The 17,278-nt window shown below is 42.4% G+C and overlaps 1 protein-coding gene across 1 annotated transcript in view; it reads right to left on the reverse strand.

Annotated features, from left to right (window-relative positions):
• Positions 1-3,776: 3,776 nt before the first annotated feature.
• LOC136051470 (ankyrin repeat domain-containing protein 26-like) overlaps positions 3,777-17,278 on the reverse strand; it is a 43,520-nt gene continuing 30,018 nt past the window's right edge. Inside the window, 11 exon segments of the mRNA XM_065740910.1 lie at positions 3,777-4,036; positions 5,537-5,582; positions 8,174-8,420; positions 8,828-9,063; positions 9,707-9,988; positions 10,701-10,798; positions 11,849-11,954; positions 12,991-13,084; positions 13,278-13,453; positions 14,408-14,560; positions 16,238-17,194. Coding sequence (XP_065596982.1) covers positions 3,888-4,036; positions 5,537-5,582; positions 8,174-8,420; positions 8,828-9,063; positions 9,707-9,988; positions 10,701-10,798; positions 11,849-11,954; positions 12,991-13,084; positions 13,278-13,453; positions 14,408-14,560; positions 16,238-17,194 — 2,544 coding nt within the window. The 3' untranslated portion in view covers positions 3,777-3,887.

Below are 17,278 nucleotides of genomic sequence, written 5' to 3' on the forward strand. Positions count from 1 at the left end.
GACAGGACGAGAGGGAATGGCCACAAGTTGCGCCGGGGAAGATTTAGATTAGACCTGAGGAAACATTTTTTTTCTGAAAGAGTGGTCAGGCACTGGAATGGCCTGCCTAGGGAGGTGGTTGAGGCACCGTCCCTAGCGCTGTTCAAGAAGCGTTTAGATGAGGTGCTAAGGGATTTGATTTCGTAGTAGTTGGGTAGGGATAGTGATAGGGGGATGGTTGCACTAGATGATCTTGTAGGTCCTTTCCAACCTTATGAACCTATGAACCTATAAATGGTGATATTCCTTCCAGTAGTAGCATCTTCCCTGAAGAAAATCAAAGCTCCGTTGACGAAGGTAGTGAGCAAAGGTGAAAACAATAGCATTCAGACTTCTGCCAACAGCCACTTGCCTGCACTGCGAGCCTGACCTTATCCAGGCGGTGATATCTTCCTTCCTGGAGCTCGCAGCACGTTCCAGGAACTCGGGGACTTGTGCTGAACAACGTGTGGCTGCTGTTACTCTGACATCAGTAATGCTGCTCCTGAATGGCTGCCAAGAAGTGTCACTCCACACTGAACTCCTCGCCCGCCGCTTGCACTTTGACATAAACCCTGTTTGTTACTTCCCCCACCTCCTCCTCATTGTCATTTTGTTTTCTACTCTTGATTTATCTTTTCCTGACATCAGTGTACATTTTGCCAGTAGTGATGATTGCAGTGCATGACGTGGAAACTGCAATGGAAATTGTACAGGTGGGAAAAACAGAAACAGAAGTTCTGTATAATTTCAAACTTCAGCTCAGCTTATGATGCGGATAGAAACGTGCATGCAGATAAACACTGCAACGTTTCTGCTAACAAACCAACCAGAGATTCTGCGGGGTTATGGTGAGCTTCTGCACTGATGCAACGTGTGGATGACGTAATGTCCTCAGCAACAGGTGCCCAGAATTGCTTTAAAAGCAATATGAGGGCGAAAGACCAGCAAAAACGCGCACCTACATGTAGTTCCCATTTCTGTTTCTTGTAATTAAAATCTCTTCTAACCCACTGCAACACAAGCACCATTTTATCTATCCTGCTGCTCTGACACACAGCCCATGGGAGCACTGTTCTGCAGCCAGGCACACTGCGGCGCTGAGCAGAAGCCAAGGAGGAAGTGATTATGGCTGAGGAGCTGATGCTGATTGAAAACGTGTGATGCTACGGAGGAAAAGTCGCACGATGGAACCTCATTTAGTTTGGAACTGGATTTCAAATACACGGGCACACGAAGATATGAACAGTCAATAGGAGCAGGTCCTGCCTTGCTGCAAACAATCAGCTCATTAGTGCCAGAAGCACAGCGAATGATTCCCATGATTAAACCGCAAGTGCAAAGCATGCACTCATCAAATACACAGAAACTGCCTTCTTGCTTCTCACCATGTTTCTTCTACAGCTTGTTCCTCCTCATCCTGCATGCATGTCAGGTACACATGCACTCTTCACTTTTTACTTCACTCTTGTAATTAGTGATAGGATGAGAGGGAATGGCCTCAAGTTGCTCCAGGGGAAATTCAGACTGGATGTCAGGAAATACTTCTCTGAAAGAGTGGTCAGGCACTGGAATGGGCACTCGGTGAGGTGGTGGAGTCACCTACCCTGGAGGTATTTAAAGAACATGTAGACATTGTGTTGAGGAACATGGTTTAGTGAGAACTATCGGTGATAGGTGGACGGTTGGACTAGATGATCTTGTAGGTCTTTTCCAACCTTGGTGATTCTATGATTCCATGATTAAGCTCAGGAGCTGGAATTGCTCAAGGGCTTTGAAAAGGCAGCTATATGATTCTTTCGATTCAAATTGTTAGGATGAGAGTGGAAACAGTCTTCCATGTGAAATGAAATAAAATGGTTGAAGGAGTCCACTACTGTTATGATTTAAGTGTTGTTTGTCGTGTGGCTACAGGGGACAGCTTCCTGTTTTGTCCAGAGACTGTTTAACATCCCACATAGTTCACAACATTGGTCAAGTCATTTGAATTTTATGCTCCAACTTCCAACATTTATAAAAGTCTCTGTTGCGTTCTGCCATGGGGCTCCTGACCCTTAGTAACTGAGGAAGCCAGGAAGTTCTAAGATGACTCTTCTGCAGTACCAAGAAAGACTTGTTCAGTGAAGATAATCTGGGCATAAAGTACAGAAAAGGTGCAAGAGCCAATCGCAGCACTACAGGATTTGGAAGGGACCTCAAGAGATCCCTGAGTCCAAGCCCATTGCTAAAGCAGGTACCCTACAATGGATCACATGGGTAGGTGTACTTAGGGTCTTGAATGCTTCCATAGAAGGAGATTCTACAACCTCTCTGGGCAACCTGTTCCAGGACTCTTGTCACCCTTACCACAAAGATCTTCCACATGTTTTTACGGAGCTTTCTGTGTTCAAGTTTTAGACCATTGCTCTTTGTCTACAATCTCCTCACTGCACACAAAAGGGTGAGCCTGGCCTCATCCGTTTGCCTTCCATCTCCCTTTAGATATTTATAAACATTAATCTGATTCCTCCTCAGTCCTCTTTTCCCAAGGCTGAACAGACTTCGGTTACTCAGCCTTTTCTCACACTGGAGATGCTCCAGGCCCTTTATCATCTTTATCATCCGCTGCCTTTTCTCACACTGGAGATGCTCCAGGCCCTTTATCATCTTTATCATCTATATCACCCTTTATCATCCGCTGGACTCCTAGGAGATCCCTGTCTTTTTTGAACTGGGAAGCCCAGAACTGGACACAGAATTCTAAACGTGGCCACAGCAGAGCAGAGGAGAGGGGGCATCCCAAGGTGCCACTGGCCTTCTTGTCTACCAGGGCACACTGCTGGCTCATGGCCAGCCTGCTGTCTTCCAGAACCTCCTTTTCCTTCTCTGCAGAGCTCCTTTCCAGCAGGTCGTCCCCCAACCTGTACTGGTGCATGTGGTTATTCCTCTCCAGCTGCAAGACACTACACTTGGAAGCAAAGAAGGCATTCAGTATCTCCACCTTCTCAGCATCCCTCTAACCAGGACACCCAGTCTTATAGACACAAAGTCCCATGGCATTACCTTCCACCTGAGCTGCAGTTACTGCATTGCCAGCTGTTGGCAGCAACAAAAAGTCATCCTGTCACACAGCAGTATTAAGTACCGACAGGACTTAAGGTCGAAATACTGCTTTTCCATCTTCCCAGCATTAACTGCTTCAGGTTCATCAGTTGATCTAGCAGCTGTGAATGCCTACAGCTGAATCGAATTCTAATACAAAGTCCAACATGGATACCAAATCAAACATGTCAAAGAGATCACATTAAAGCTTTCTTGGCACGGCTACACGCTCACAGTACTTTTAGACCCAAGGTGTGTAAAAGTGACACAACAATGTAAAGTGCAGTATTTTCCAGCTTAAACGTTGGTAAAACTTTATCACTTAATCAGCACAAATATTCACAGTATCAGAACTGAAACAGCTGGCAGAAAGCCAAACAATAACCTCCTGTGCATTACAATAACACTAGAAACATTAACACGAACAATGAAAGGATTTAAACAGAGAAAAGGGAATGCTTTTGTTAAAACAAGGAACACAAGTGGAACAAAATAACACATCTATTGTAATCAAAGGCACTTAAGACAGTTCTGTCAAGTTCAAGAACCAACATTACTCAATCCGATAGTAAGAAAAAATAGATATGGTTCTTTTCCTGAGTGCAAAACATATCAGCTGTACCTCAGTAACCAACAGGGAAGTGCAGAGTGCTATTTTTTTTAGTACATTTAGAACTTATACTCAAAACGCAATAAAGATGTTTCCATATCTAAGCTACAGGATGGGAAACCACAGACATGCCGTGTAAACAAAATAATTCCCAGTACTTTTCCCTTTGCATTTTTATTTAGATCAGGTAATTTTTGGTTAAGACATCACGGTACTCCTGTATTGCTCTGCAATGGGGATCCTGGTCAACACTGAGATTTTTTGAAGATCCATTAATAGAGACCATTGGAGAACCTTGAGGAGATCTAGTTCCAAGATCAGCAGTGGCTGGAGAGAAAAGAAGCAAGATTCATGATGTTACTTTTACAGTAGACTGAGTGAAATAAGTCACTGTAAAAACATTACTGGTAGCTGAACAGGCTACGCTCTGGAGACAGATTTAACAACTTCCAAGAGAAACAAAAAGCAAAAGGGACAGGCACAAAGGAAGAAACATTTTTTCACATTCAGTAATCAATCAACACAACTTCTAAAACTACAGAAAGAAATTCCAGAGGTCTTAGAATCATAGAATGGTTTGGGCTGGAAGGGACCTTTCAAGATTACCTAGTACCAACCCCCCTGCTATAGGCAGGGACACCTCCCTCTAGACCGGGCTGCTCAAACCCCATCCCAGCCTGGCCTTGAACGCCTGCAGGGTGGGAGCACGCACAACCTCTCCAAGCAACCTGTGCCAGCGTTTCAGCACCCTGACTTTGGGAGTAGAGAATTTCTTCCTAAAACTAGTAGTTTAAATCTACCCTCTTCCAGTTTAAAGCCATTTCTCCTCATCCTGCTGTTTCATGCCCTTATAAAAAGCCCCTCCCCAGCTTTCCTGGCCCCATCAGCTACTGGAATGTTGCTATAAGGTCCCGCTGGAGCCTTCTCTTCTTCAGACTTAAGAGCTCTAGCTCTCTCAGCCTGATCCCACAGGGGAGGTGCTCCAGCACTAATTATTTTTGTGGCCCTCCTCTTGTGCTGGGGGATCCAGAACTGGATGCAGCTCTCCAAGTAGGGTCTCATGAGAACAGAGTAGAAGGGCAGAATCGCCTCCCTTGACCTGCTGGTCACAATTCTCTTGACGCAGCCCAGGATGCGGTTATCCTTCTGTGCTGCAAGCACACGCTGCTGGCTCACGTTGAGTCTTTAATCAACAAACACTCCCAGATCTCTCTCCTCAGGGCTGACCTCAAGCCATTCTCTGCCCAGCCTGCATCTGTGCTTGGGATTGCCCCGAGCCAGGAGCAGAACCCTGCACTCAGCCTTGGTGAACTTCACGGGTTTGGCAAAGGCCCACCTCTCGAGCCTGTCCAGGTCCCTCTGCATGACATCCCTTCCCTCTAGCACCTCAACTGCACCACCCAGCTTGGTGTCATCTGCAAACTTGCTGAGAGGGCACTCGATCCCACTGTCCGTGTCACTTAAAAAGATGTTAAAACAGCACCAGTGCCAGCAGAGATCCCTGAGGAACACCACTTGTCACTGGTCCCCACCTGGGACACTGAGTCTCTGACTGCAACTCTCCTCTTCAGAGAATCCACAAACAACACTGAATGCAATGAATGTATGCAGAAAGAGAAGTGATGACTGAAGTCCATAAAAATCTTACTTCAGGGTGTTTTATATGTTTGATGTTTGTGCCTGAGGATGAAAGGTGATTTCAGCTTAAGCCAAGTGTGTCTGTGTGGGGGAGGTGGTTTGGTCTCTGTGTTTTTTCTCTTTTTTACACAGAAGTTACAAACAGTCATAATCTTCCTTAAAAACACTGATAGCAGAGTACTACATTACCTCGTTCAAGTTCTTTAGTGATTTTTTCATCCAGTTCTTTCCATATCTAGAATTATACATAACACATAATTGAATTTTCAAGTTACATTTTTGTATCATAAAACTTACAGAACAATTTTAAAACCCACACATAAATGGCCTATTAGAAACCAAAAATATCGTCCCAAATGGGGACATCTTGGTTTGGAGTTTGAGTTTTCACAAAGACAGTCTCTTGGTGAGTGAGGCTGTAGCTTTCTCACTGCTGAGCAATGTTAACTTTGGCACAAAACAATACAGAATTCACCAGCTGGACCATAACAGGGCATAAAAATACAGGAAGAAAGCACAGTGGATTTATAAAAATGTAGATATGGTTAATATCTATCTTCAAACACATATAAAACACATTACTCCTTTGTTAACTTTCTTGTTAGCTTCCTTACAAAGCAAGTACTGCAGATTTTATTATGTAACAGAAACCAGCTTGGATCACTAGAAAAGAGCATTTACCCCTTGTCCCCCCAGAGCTGGTTATTTATTGTGATTTATTCTGAATGAAAAGTCTTCATAAGGAGAAATCAGACCTTTTCAAGGGCCACAGTCCAAACACTCTATGCTATTATTAGCATTTGATGGTATTTGTGACTCTTGCATTATTTTCCACCAGGTCTGTAACACACAGAAGTGATCGTCAGCATACAGCTTCCTGGCTTATGTCCTCTGCAAATACACGACGTGCTTGGAGCACGTGGCCTACGCAGAGGGGCTGAGAGCACCAGGCCTGGTCAGCCTGGGGAAGAGAAGGCTCAGGGGGTTTCACCCATGGGTGCAACCATCTGACTGTGGGATGGAGTGTAAAGAATAACAAAGCTAGGCTCTTTTTGGTGCCCAGAGAAAGAACAAGAGGAATAGGCAGAAGTCAAAAGAGAGGAAATTCTTAAGACTGCTACAAAAGCAGAGTGCAGACGGAATAAAATCAGAAGGGGAACAGAAACAGAGATGGAATGGGAAGAAGGTGTTCCCTCTTACGCTACCAGTAGGAAAACTGGTAGCATGAATCCATGCACTCACACTGGTTGCAGCTAGTAGAGTTCACCTTTGTTTCCTGTGCTCCTTTCTTCCTTTTGTTTGTAATCAGCACAGTTTGTTTTTTCTAATAGCTGCATGGACAGAGGAATCAATACCAGCAATTTGGAGGATGGCAGTGTGAAATATTTTCAACCTCTTGTCCTTGAAGCTATTTCAAAGCTTTTGCACAAATCAAAGTCAAAATCTAAACAAGCTTCCTTCTCCCAGGAGATGCATACACTCTTCTTCAGATAACCTCCCTTACTTTGAAAAACTCCAAATGCGCACAGAGAGCTTTAAATAAAAACCCACGTGCAAGACGACTACATAAGGCACGATGCAATTTAAGCTCCTTAACTCCCTGTCATTATGAGCTTTACTGTAAGAAGTACTTGTGATCTCCTTCGGCCAAGAAGGCAGCACTTAGCTTGAATTTAATGGCAATACAGAGGTGTTGTTTGCTGCTGGTTTTTTTTTTTTTTTTTTTTTTTTTTCAATGGAAGGGAACAGATTACTGGAAAAATCTGAGGTATTAACTGAAGCTAACACTGAAGGAAAGAAAAGGCTGAGTGTCGTATAAACTCCTGTCTTTCTAAGTAGTCTGGTGAACGGGCCAAGTACTAAGTAGCACAACTGGTAGAGTACTTCAGAGTTACTGCTGTGTTGCAATCATATATAAATTGCTGCAAAATACTAGAAAGCTGTGAAGACTTCCTGAAGAGTAGGCCACTCTTTCCTCAGGTAACAGTACATAGCAGATGTATGGGAACTGTCGAATCAGGGCCTGAACCACTGATTGATCACCTGAGGAGAGCACTGAGTCAGCCACAGGACCACAGGGGAAGGCAATGTATCTGTGTGACCAGAAGGGGTGGAGTCTGGCTCCACCTCTCCCAGACCCCATTTAAGGGCTGACCACCACTGGGGAAGGATCTCTTGCTGGAGATCCCTCCCATGTGGAGTCCTGGGCGCGTCTTGACCATCAGCTTTTCTTTATTTACTGCTTGTCTGTATGCTATCCAGATAAATCACACAAAATATACCATCCACCTCTGTTATTTTCTGTGGATACTATTCTTTTGGGTTATCTACCCTACAGCAGGAAGCACAAAAAGCAGTGTTGCCTAGGCACAGCATGCATCCCACAGTAGTGTAGGAAGAAGCAAAGCAATCATACTTATACCGTCCTAGTTTTGAAGCATGTCTTCGTTAGTATTAACGTACAAAAAGAAAGTATCAAGATGCAGATCAGCAAGGAAAGAAGAAGTGGCTTGACCAGGGATGTCTGATAGGCATCGCTAAAATATCAAGTTGCCCATTTTAAGTATGTCAGACACTTATCTTCATACTATACATCAGTTTAGTAAATAGCTGAGAACTTCCGATGCCACAGCACTGCTTATTAAATTTTCTCTTGTTAAAAGAAAAAACATGAAAACCTTATATGTATATAGTTCTGTATGTGTATAGTTATATGGTTCATTAGTTAGATGCCAGTATTTCTGGTGTCTGAGCACTCCTGGAATTTTTTTTACAATCTTGATGCCCAAAACTCTTCACCACTTAAGAGTATTTCACAATGCTTACCTTAGCCATGTAGGCTTCAACCTTTCTTTGCGGTGATAACACATTCCCAGCTGTGCCTAGGAAGCTTCCTCCTAGGCCAAGACTTCTGTTCAGGGCCACGTGGTTGTCAAGATGTCCCAGTTCAGCCGAATACAGAACTGGGCTTGTGGGCAGACCTCCACTGACGAAGCTGCTTGCAATTAAAGATTTGCTTCTCTGGCGCGCCTGAAGGAGCTTAGTGTTGGCTTCTGATAGTTTCTCATTAGCCCTGAAACATTCAAAAACACATAAAGAATCATCTTTGGTAATGTTTTTGCAATGTCACTTTTTCCAGGTCCTTGACTGTTATCCATCTTCAGAAAACAGAAAGCATTCAGAGTCCAAAATGAGAGGGGCCAAAAGGCAGCCTATTAAAATGCTATCAACTTCAAACACACTCTCGTGATGCCACAGCTAGTGGTGTTACTGCTAGAACACTGAAGTGACATCACAGCAGTTGCAAAAATAAAGGGGAAGGTTTCAGAGGGCTCATTCATAAAGACATCATCTTAGGTTTATGTCTGTAATACTGACAAGACATTGAAGAGGGATTTTACGAGGAAACTGAACAAGGTTTTTCATGCAAGCTACTACTAATTCACATTTCATTACCACTACAAAAAGGCACGGACTTACCTTTCCAGCTTATTTCCTAGGCATATTCTAGCTTTCATTTCTTCCAGGTACCTTCCTTTGTATCTTTCTGCTTCTGCCTTTGTGGATTCTTGTTGAAAAACATTGTCTTGTTGAGTGTTCTTTATTCTGTCCAACTCATATTCGAGACTTTCAATTCTGTGCTTTAGTTGGTTTGTCAGTGAGGCACGATGACTGGCTCTAATTTGTTCTAAACGGTCCTGGGAGGCTGCCTGGGCCTGAAGCAGATAACACAGTTTCAAGCACTGCAAAGAAAAAGTGAACTATCTTTCCCGCCCCAGGGCACAGTTTTACAGAGCTGAGGCAACTGTACCTACTCACTACCATCAGGAAATCAAGGCAGAAGCCCAGAACCAACACATTACATAACTGTTTTCATCTAAACAGAGATCTGCTCTTAGCAATATTACTTAGCCTTCTTTTAGAAGCTGCTCTGATATCTCTGTAGGACGGGGCACACAAAAAGGATTCTACAAAGAAATGATAAGAATTCCCCTCCCCACTCTTCCTGCCCCATGGCAACTTCAGTGACTCATTCCCTGAGCATTTTATCCTGTACAGTGACCTGTATCTATGGCCAAACCATCTCTAGGTTGCAATATTCCCGTGCTGATGAGCAGCAATATCAAGATCACCAGTCTGCAATACCCTTTAAGAACTGCAAAACAGACGTCTGTCACAGGAATGCTATTATGTTGGAAACCTACAGGCACACTGCACACACAAAAGCACGTTCACCCAACAATTTTTCATTCTCCTGTACAGGAAAGACACACGCACAGCACTAAGCATCAAATAAAAAAATGAAAAATATATATATGCTTAATAAAAATGACAGACAGACTCAAGAAATTCATTTACCTGCAAAAAAACATTGACTTCTTGTAGTTTTTGTCTGACTTCTTGTGCGGCTCGTTCATCTATCTCTTTCTTATACTGTTCTATTTGGATGAGATTCACTGTATTAGTCTCCAAGTGATGTCTGAGTTTTGCCACTTCTTCCTTAAGCTGGCGTTTGTTCTTCTCCAGTTTTTCATGGCTCTCATGCAGAGTATGCAGCGCTTCTTTCAAATCCTGGTTTTGTGCTTCCAGATGGATGCATTTTTTAGACTCTAACTCCAGCTTCTGAGAAAGTTCAGTAACCTACAGACAGTAATAAAATGAACTCAGAGGGGTGTAAAATTATTCTTTAAAAATTCATAAAGGGGAATACCTTCAGGACTGGAACTGTCATCTGCTGACTCAGTATCAAAGCCAAAGGAAAGTCAAGCTCATCTTTTAAAGGAAGAACAGCTTTTAAACTGTTGCCAATAGGATTCCTCGAGTTCCAGCCTTCCTCAGCTCTTCTGCAGCAAGTATTCCAAATTCTGCACCAAATTCCAAATACAAATACCAAACTAGCAGAATTTAACTTGTGGGAATAGGCTGAAAGGTGCTAGGGCTGCTCTTCTGCTCAATGGAAATCAAACTCAACCCAGATATCAGAAAGAATGTCCATTGTGCTTCAGGGAAGCGCTTCAGTACAGAGCTAAGTGGGCACGGGAAACAAGTGCTCCTCCTGCCATTGCTCTTGAAAGCTTTGTAAACAGAGCTTCAGAAAGCAGCTTCCACAGCAGTGGTAAAGGAGGTTACTTCCTCTCTAGGTCAAATCCGCTGTCTGGTTGCTAGAATACGTTAGGAAATATGAGAAGTTCCAAAAGTTTCCAAGGTCAACTGTGAAGCCAATTTCCCCTCCTCCCCCAGAAATATAACTTTTCTGTACCTCCTGAAAAGCATATTACAAGTTTCCAGAAATTAACACAACTCAAACAAGCAAACAAACAAACAAAAAAACAAAGAAACAACCAGAACTTGCCTTTGTTCTTAATCTGTCAACTTCATTCACCATTTCAGAATACCTTTGCTTCATTTGTTCTTGGAAATTACGTCCCTTTGCCTCCCGCTCCTTAGATACTTATAGACAGGGATGAGATCCCCTCTGACTCTTTTCAAGGCTGAACAGACCCAGGTCTCTCAGCCTCTCCTCATAAGGGAGGTGTTCCGTGCACTTTATCATCTTTGTAGCCCTCCACTGGACCCTTTTGAGGTGATCCCTGTCTTTTTGTACCAAGGAGCCCAGAACTGGACACAGTACTGCAGGTGAGGCCTCACCAGGGCAGAGTAGAGTGGGAGGATCACCTCCCTTGACCTGCTGGCCACACTCTTTAATGCACCCCAGGATCTCATTGGCCTTCATCGCCACCAGAGCATACTGCTGGCTCATGGGGAGCCTCAGCACAGGCCAGTACATGTTGCAAGTGCAGACAGCACATATCTGTCCCTCTGCCAAGTTCAGCACAACACTGGGGCACATGATTCTTGTGAACATTTAATCAGTTCAGATGCCACACAAACAGGCTGATACCTGTGGATACTAACAGATGCCCCCACTGAAGCAAATGCCCTCCTCTTAATGGGTTTCATCCCAGAGAGCTGGAAAAAGATGTAGAAGAACAGCTTCTGCAGTCCCTCTGCTAATAGGTCAGCTCACATAGGTAGCCACAGCCCAGGAGAACACCTCGCAGTCTAGAGCATTCATGGATTTTCCAACGACCAGCAGGCTCTTGTGGAAGAGTCAGCTCTTCTGAAATTCATCAGTGTCTCCTCTGTCACGACCTCCACATCTTGTGTGTGGCTGTTTACTAATTCTGGTTTTGTTCCTCGTGGTGTTTTCTCAGACAAACCAGAGGAGAGGTGGCAACTAGTTTAGTACTTTGCACTCGCACCTTATTTATTCTGCAAGGGTTTTAAGCTCCTGCTGTTCTGAAAACTTGCAGCAGTTCCTCCAAAAGCTGCACTGAAAATAAGGGGTTTTAACCCTGCCCAGAAATCAAGGGGTCAGACAACAACCAGAAGGAAACCAAATAAAGAACTGAGGAACTGCAGCCTTGCTCCGTGTGCTCTACTGGTATCAAACCACACCATCTTCCTGACAGGACAACTCTAGCATTTACAGAGATGTACCCTGTTGGCTTCTATTCAATTCCTTCACGATTCCCAAATCACAAAAGTACTCAGGGCCTGAGTGGCAGGGATACAAAAAGCTGAGTATGTGAGAACTCAAGATCATCTGTTTTTTGAAAAAATTGTTTAAAAAAACATATAAAATTGTTAGCAATTATCACCTCTGCCATTTGGCTTCTGGAAGAAAACTATGAAGAATACAAAGAAACTTCAAATACAGAATCATAGTATTGCTCAGGTTGGAAAAGACCTTCAAGATCATCAAATCCAACCACAACCTAACCATACTACTCTAACTCTTAACAATGAACACGCAAAAGAGCTTCTCTCATCCACCATACATTTGAAAACAATGCCGTCTTAACCAAGGGGGAAAGAGCAGGCACACGTATCTTCTTGAGTCAGTAGCACAAAGTTCAACTTCCACACATAGTTATTTTCAGAACCACTTCCACATTAATTGACAACCACAGGTATAACAAGGCCTACAGTTCACTGCTTAGAATACATAAATAATTTGCTTTATATAAACCACAGGTGACATCACCTTATTTATGCTAATATCAATCACCTTATTTATGCTGCTGCCACTGAACAGGGGGAAATTCCAAACCTTTCACCAAGTTCAGAAAATAATTCCACAGGGATTTCTCTCTACTGCTTCATGGAAACAAATACACATCAAGCAGCCAATGGAAAAGCAATTCCACACAGCAAAATCCTTGTCCCAGCTTGATGATGTCAGTCAGGCCTCGAGCATGAAGCTCTTGGAACCAACACACATGTGAAATTTCCCTAAAGAAACCTGCAGAATTCCTTTCAAGATGCACATTCCAATACGTGTCTGTCATGTAATGTCATGAATGGTATAAAGAATAAAATATTTAAACCAGCAAATTAATGTCAAAACCTCAGCGTTCAGTAGACTTGATATATTATTACAGGAAAACTCTTAAAACCAGAAAGCTGGGGAATGGACCAGCAGGATTTTCAGAGTACCCTACAGTCAGCAGAGCTCAGGTGACTCACCTCCTCTGCACTGTCCAGGAAAATCATATAACTTTCCCATGAAAAATATCCAGCTAGGCTCAGAGGCTCCCCACCACCCCCTAAAAAAAAAAGCAACTTTATGACTGGCTTACTGAGGCTGAGGCTTGCAGATCCTTCTGAAGAGCTTCAATTCTATTGGTTTGTTGTTTGCTTGTGGCTTCCAGTCTGGCATTTTCAATTTCAAGTCTTAAAGAGAAATAGAGATCATATTAGAGAGATCCATAATAGCACAAATTGTGAAAGAACAATGTGAAAGAATGCAATCTAAAGCAAGAGCTTCCTTCAAAAGCACGTATTACCATGGCAATGCAACAAGGCAATCCTGATGTTTTCAGACTCCCAGAAAGCAAAACCTTGCTTCGCTAGGTTATTTTCTTACCTCTGCACATGTTCTTCCAGTTGCTTTATAGTAATATTAGTTCCAGAATTTGCTAACAGAAGGTCTTGCAGTTTCTGGGAAGAAGCTGATATTTCTCTTTCCTGATAGTCTAAGACAGCCTTCAAGTCATGAACACAATGCTCAGATTGAATACGCTGTTCTTCGGACTCCTGTAACTGTAAAGTAACACTGAGAATCTGCAGCAGCCAGGTTAGTTTCTCTACAGAGAACTCAGAGGGTGCTGCAGAATTTGAATATTGCACATACCTACATACACCCCCTACCCAAAGTACTGTAATCATTTACAAGTCAGTCAAACTTTCATTTCTCTTAGCAAACAATCAACAACAGATGGTTGTAGAGATATTTCATCATCTGTTACACTGGCCTCTACCATCCATCCAAAGGATCTTCTGTGACACCGTTATGAGCGCTGACACTGTCAATCCTGTCTTCTCAGTGACATGTGACACTCTGTAGCTACTTGCCTGCTATTCCGTAGAAAATATTAATTTTCTAAGGACCTGCTATACAGTGTTTACACTGCTTACAGTGACACCGTTATGAGCGCTGACACTGTCAATCCTGTCTTCTCAGTGACATGTGACACTCTGTAGCTACTTGCCTGCTATTCCGTAGAAAATATTAATTTCTAAGGACCTGCTTACAGTGTTTACAACCAAGCTTATAAGATACAGAGCAATAATTTGTAAATTTAGAGCAACTGTGTGAGATGTTGCTTGAAATAGTGGGAACATGCCACTCACAAACAAATTGTTAAGTTGTGTTTGACACCAGGAGGGGGGAGCAAGTAGGGAGAAGAAAGAACGCTGCTGCAATACCCTGCAGCCTGAAGAAGAGCTTCAGCTTTGGGGCTGAAGAATGTCCCCTACTTGCAAAAGAAAATAGTTGGGGTTTTTTTCATGATTCCAGTAACTCTTTTCTTGCACTACAAAGGAAGGAGGCCAGCTGGCAAAGATTTCAATGGCTTCATGAATTATGACGGGGTATCACTGCTAACCTCTTAACCTCTCTGCTACTCACATTCAGAACATAATTTTTCTCTTCTACACCAGAAACAGGGAAAAACACCCTCGGATTTATAGGTATGAGTTACAGTTTATCTGTACCTTGGTTTTCACCCTGTCCAATTCCTTTTGCAAGCGCAAATTGTCTTCCTCAAGATCATTGCGGCACCGTGTAGTAACTTCAAGTGATGCTTCTGACATAGACTGCTTCTTAAGAGCTTCAGCAAGCTCCTGCTGCAGCTGTCTGACCGTACACTGAAGAAACAGAAGAACAGGAGGAAATGCATGACATATCACTTTACTTCTTTAAACTGTCTAGATGATATAATTCAGTCTTCAGAGTGAATTGAAAGGTAAGAAATTTTGTCTCCACCAGCAGGCACTTGCACACAGTAACCTTTATCACACAAGCACACTGCCATCACGTATTCTTTTTCCCCTAAGAAAACACAAAGAACTCTGCTGCAATGTTTGACTGCAGATGTAACTCCAATGATCAAAGGTGTGACCTTATATTAGACCATTCATTGTGCTTTTCTTTCGCTATGCAGGCATAATTAAATCCACATGTGTTCCTGAATCTCCTGTGAAGCTTTAAGAAGATGCTGAATCACATCCTCTTAGAGCCTTCTTACTGAGTTCACTGTGGATTAATATGTTCTGTATCTAGGAACTTCAAAAGGAGGGAGGAAGAATATAAAGCAATTCACAAGTTAAGACAACTGACAACTCTCTAAGAGTTATTTTCCAATGTTGCCCTTAAAAATAAACAAAAATAAGGCGTCTATCTGACAGAAGAGTAATTTCAGCTCACTACTCAAATCGTTGGGGGACACAAACTTTATTATCAAGGCATCTAAAAACTGAATGTGATCATTTCCTATTCTCTAGAAAGGAAAGAAAGATTAACCAAAATGGTTAAGCCAACTTCTTAATCATTACCCTACCTGGAATCGAGAATACTTTACTTCTAAGAACATTCATAATGTATTCTCCCATTACCTACAGCTGTATAACTGCTCACAGTCACAGAATTGCAGGCATTGGAAGGGACTTCAAGAGATCATCTGAGTCCAACCCCTTTGCTGAAGAAGGTACAAGGAAATCCTTGCTCCTACCATCCCTGTTATGTTCCAGTCTTTCTCATTTTCTGTAATCTACACGCAGATATGGGAGCAATACTTGTTCCTTGCACATTCAAGACACCAAGAATGCTAGTAATCTGCATGGCAGCACATTTCATATTCATGCACTCTATCAATTTTCAGGAGGAGATTTACTTATTTCCTAATTAGTCTTTCTTCCGTCTGGCTAAACAGATTTTTGCAGAATCATAAAGAATGAACACATTTACATAAGTCTACACATCAGAAAATACGTAAGACTTCAATCAGTGTCTGAAATCAACTTCTTGGAGGATTGGCACATGCCTCAGAACTCCTAAAACACACACATAAATTAATAACTGCATAACACTAACACTTCAATTTTCTATCATCTTAAGAAGAAGTGTTTTTTTCTACTCTTTCTTCTGCATGAACATACTATAAATCCATCCCTCATCACTTCACTTATCTGCATGTTCACCTCTCAACCTTTGAATATTGGATGGTTCTTCTAATACTTTTTTTTTTTGTGTGTTGACAGTGCAATATGTGTAGAAAAGCAGCACTCTACAGGGGACTAAGGAGAAAGGATGAAAAAATTCTGAAGGATCATCTTCTTGACCAAGCCCTGCATTTCTCTAATTTCTGCTCAGATCTGAGCAGTGACCATTTACCAAAGTCTTCCTTAACTCCAAGAGAAAAACAATGAACCAGAACAAAACTACAAAATTCAGTCCTATGCATATAACATACCTGATGCGTTTTAGAAATACAAAGTCATTTTATGAACTGAAGCATTTTAATTTATTCTAGTTGTATAGCTTACCTCTCTTTCTACTTTGTCAGTCTCGTGTTTAAAGACTTGTTCCCTTAAATCAGTACACTCGGTATTTAATTCCTTGTTTCTCTCTTCCACGAGGTAAACTTGCTTTTCAGTATCAGCCCTGAGTTTGTTGAAAGTATCATTACATCTGTCCTGGACATCGTTCACAGCCTTTTCTTTCATAATCCCCTTGTTCTGCAAATCTTCCAGCTGCTGATGGAGTAAAATATTTTCACTTTGGAACTGAGCCAATCGCTCCTGCATAGATTCCTGCTTTATCATAAATTTGCTGACTTGATCTTTCTCAAGTTGCCAAGCATGATGACTTTCCTTTGCCTGCCACTGGGCTTGATTTAATTCTTTTTGTGTCAATTCTAGAAGCAGTGTTTCTTCTTGAAGTGTCTGTTTCAAACGGTGAAGCTCATTTTCTAGGCTACTAGCTTTGCTTTCCATTTTACTCAGCTGCTGAGTCAAGCCCTTGGTGGCTTCTCGCATATCACAGAGCTCATGATGGAGCTTGTCTTGTAAACGAAGCCACTCTTCACGTTCTCTCTGAAATGTTCGTTCGACATCACTTTTCAATGACTGATGACGTTCAAGATCCTGGACAGCAGTGTTCAAGCAAGAACGGAATGATTCAATCTCTATTGCCAGTCTGTCTTTGATTTCTTTTGTCTGTTCAAGCTTGGAAGTTAGCACTGCAGATTCCATTCTGAGGAAATTCAGCTGACCGCTGTACTGAAGTACTGTCTGTGTTAAGGCTTCCTCATTCAGTTTAAGTTCCTTCTTAAGATCTTCATTTTTTTCTTTCATAGTCTCATTGTCCACTACATATTTTCCTTCATCCTCCTGGTGCCTTAGTTTTACTTGATCAAACTCTAGTCTTAGCATAGCAATCTCTTCCTGCAGTAACTGATTTTTGTACAACAGATCCTTTTCTCTTTCACTAGTGTCAGATTCCTGAGTGATAAAGGACATGAATAAATAGTCACTTGTGGTTTAACCTGGCAGGCAGCCAGGCACCACACAGTCATTTGCTCACTC

Source organism: Cyrtonyx montezumae, unplaced genomic scaffold, assembly GCF_038088225.1.
Source record: "Cyrtonyx montezumae isolate F1298 unplaced genomic scaffold, pur_monq_1.0 scaffold_3, whole genome shotgun sequence".
Lineage (NCBI taxonomy): Eukaryota > Metazoa > Chordata > Aves > Galliformes > Odontophoridae > Cyrtonyx > Cyrtonyx montezumae.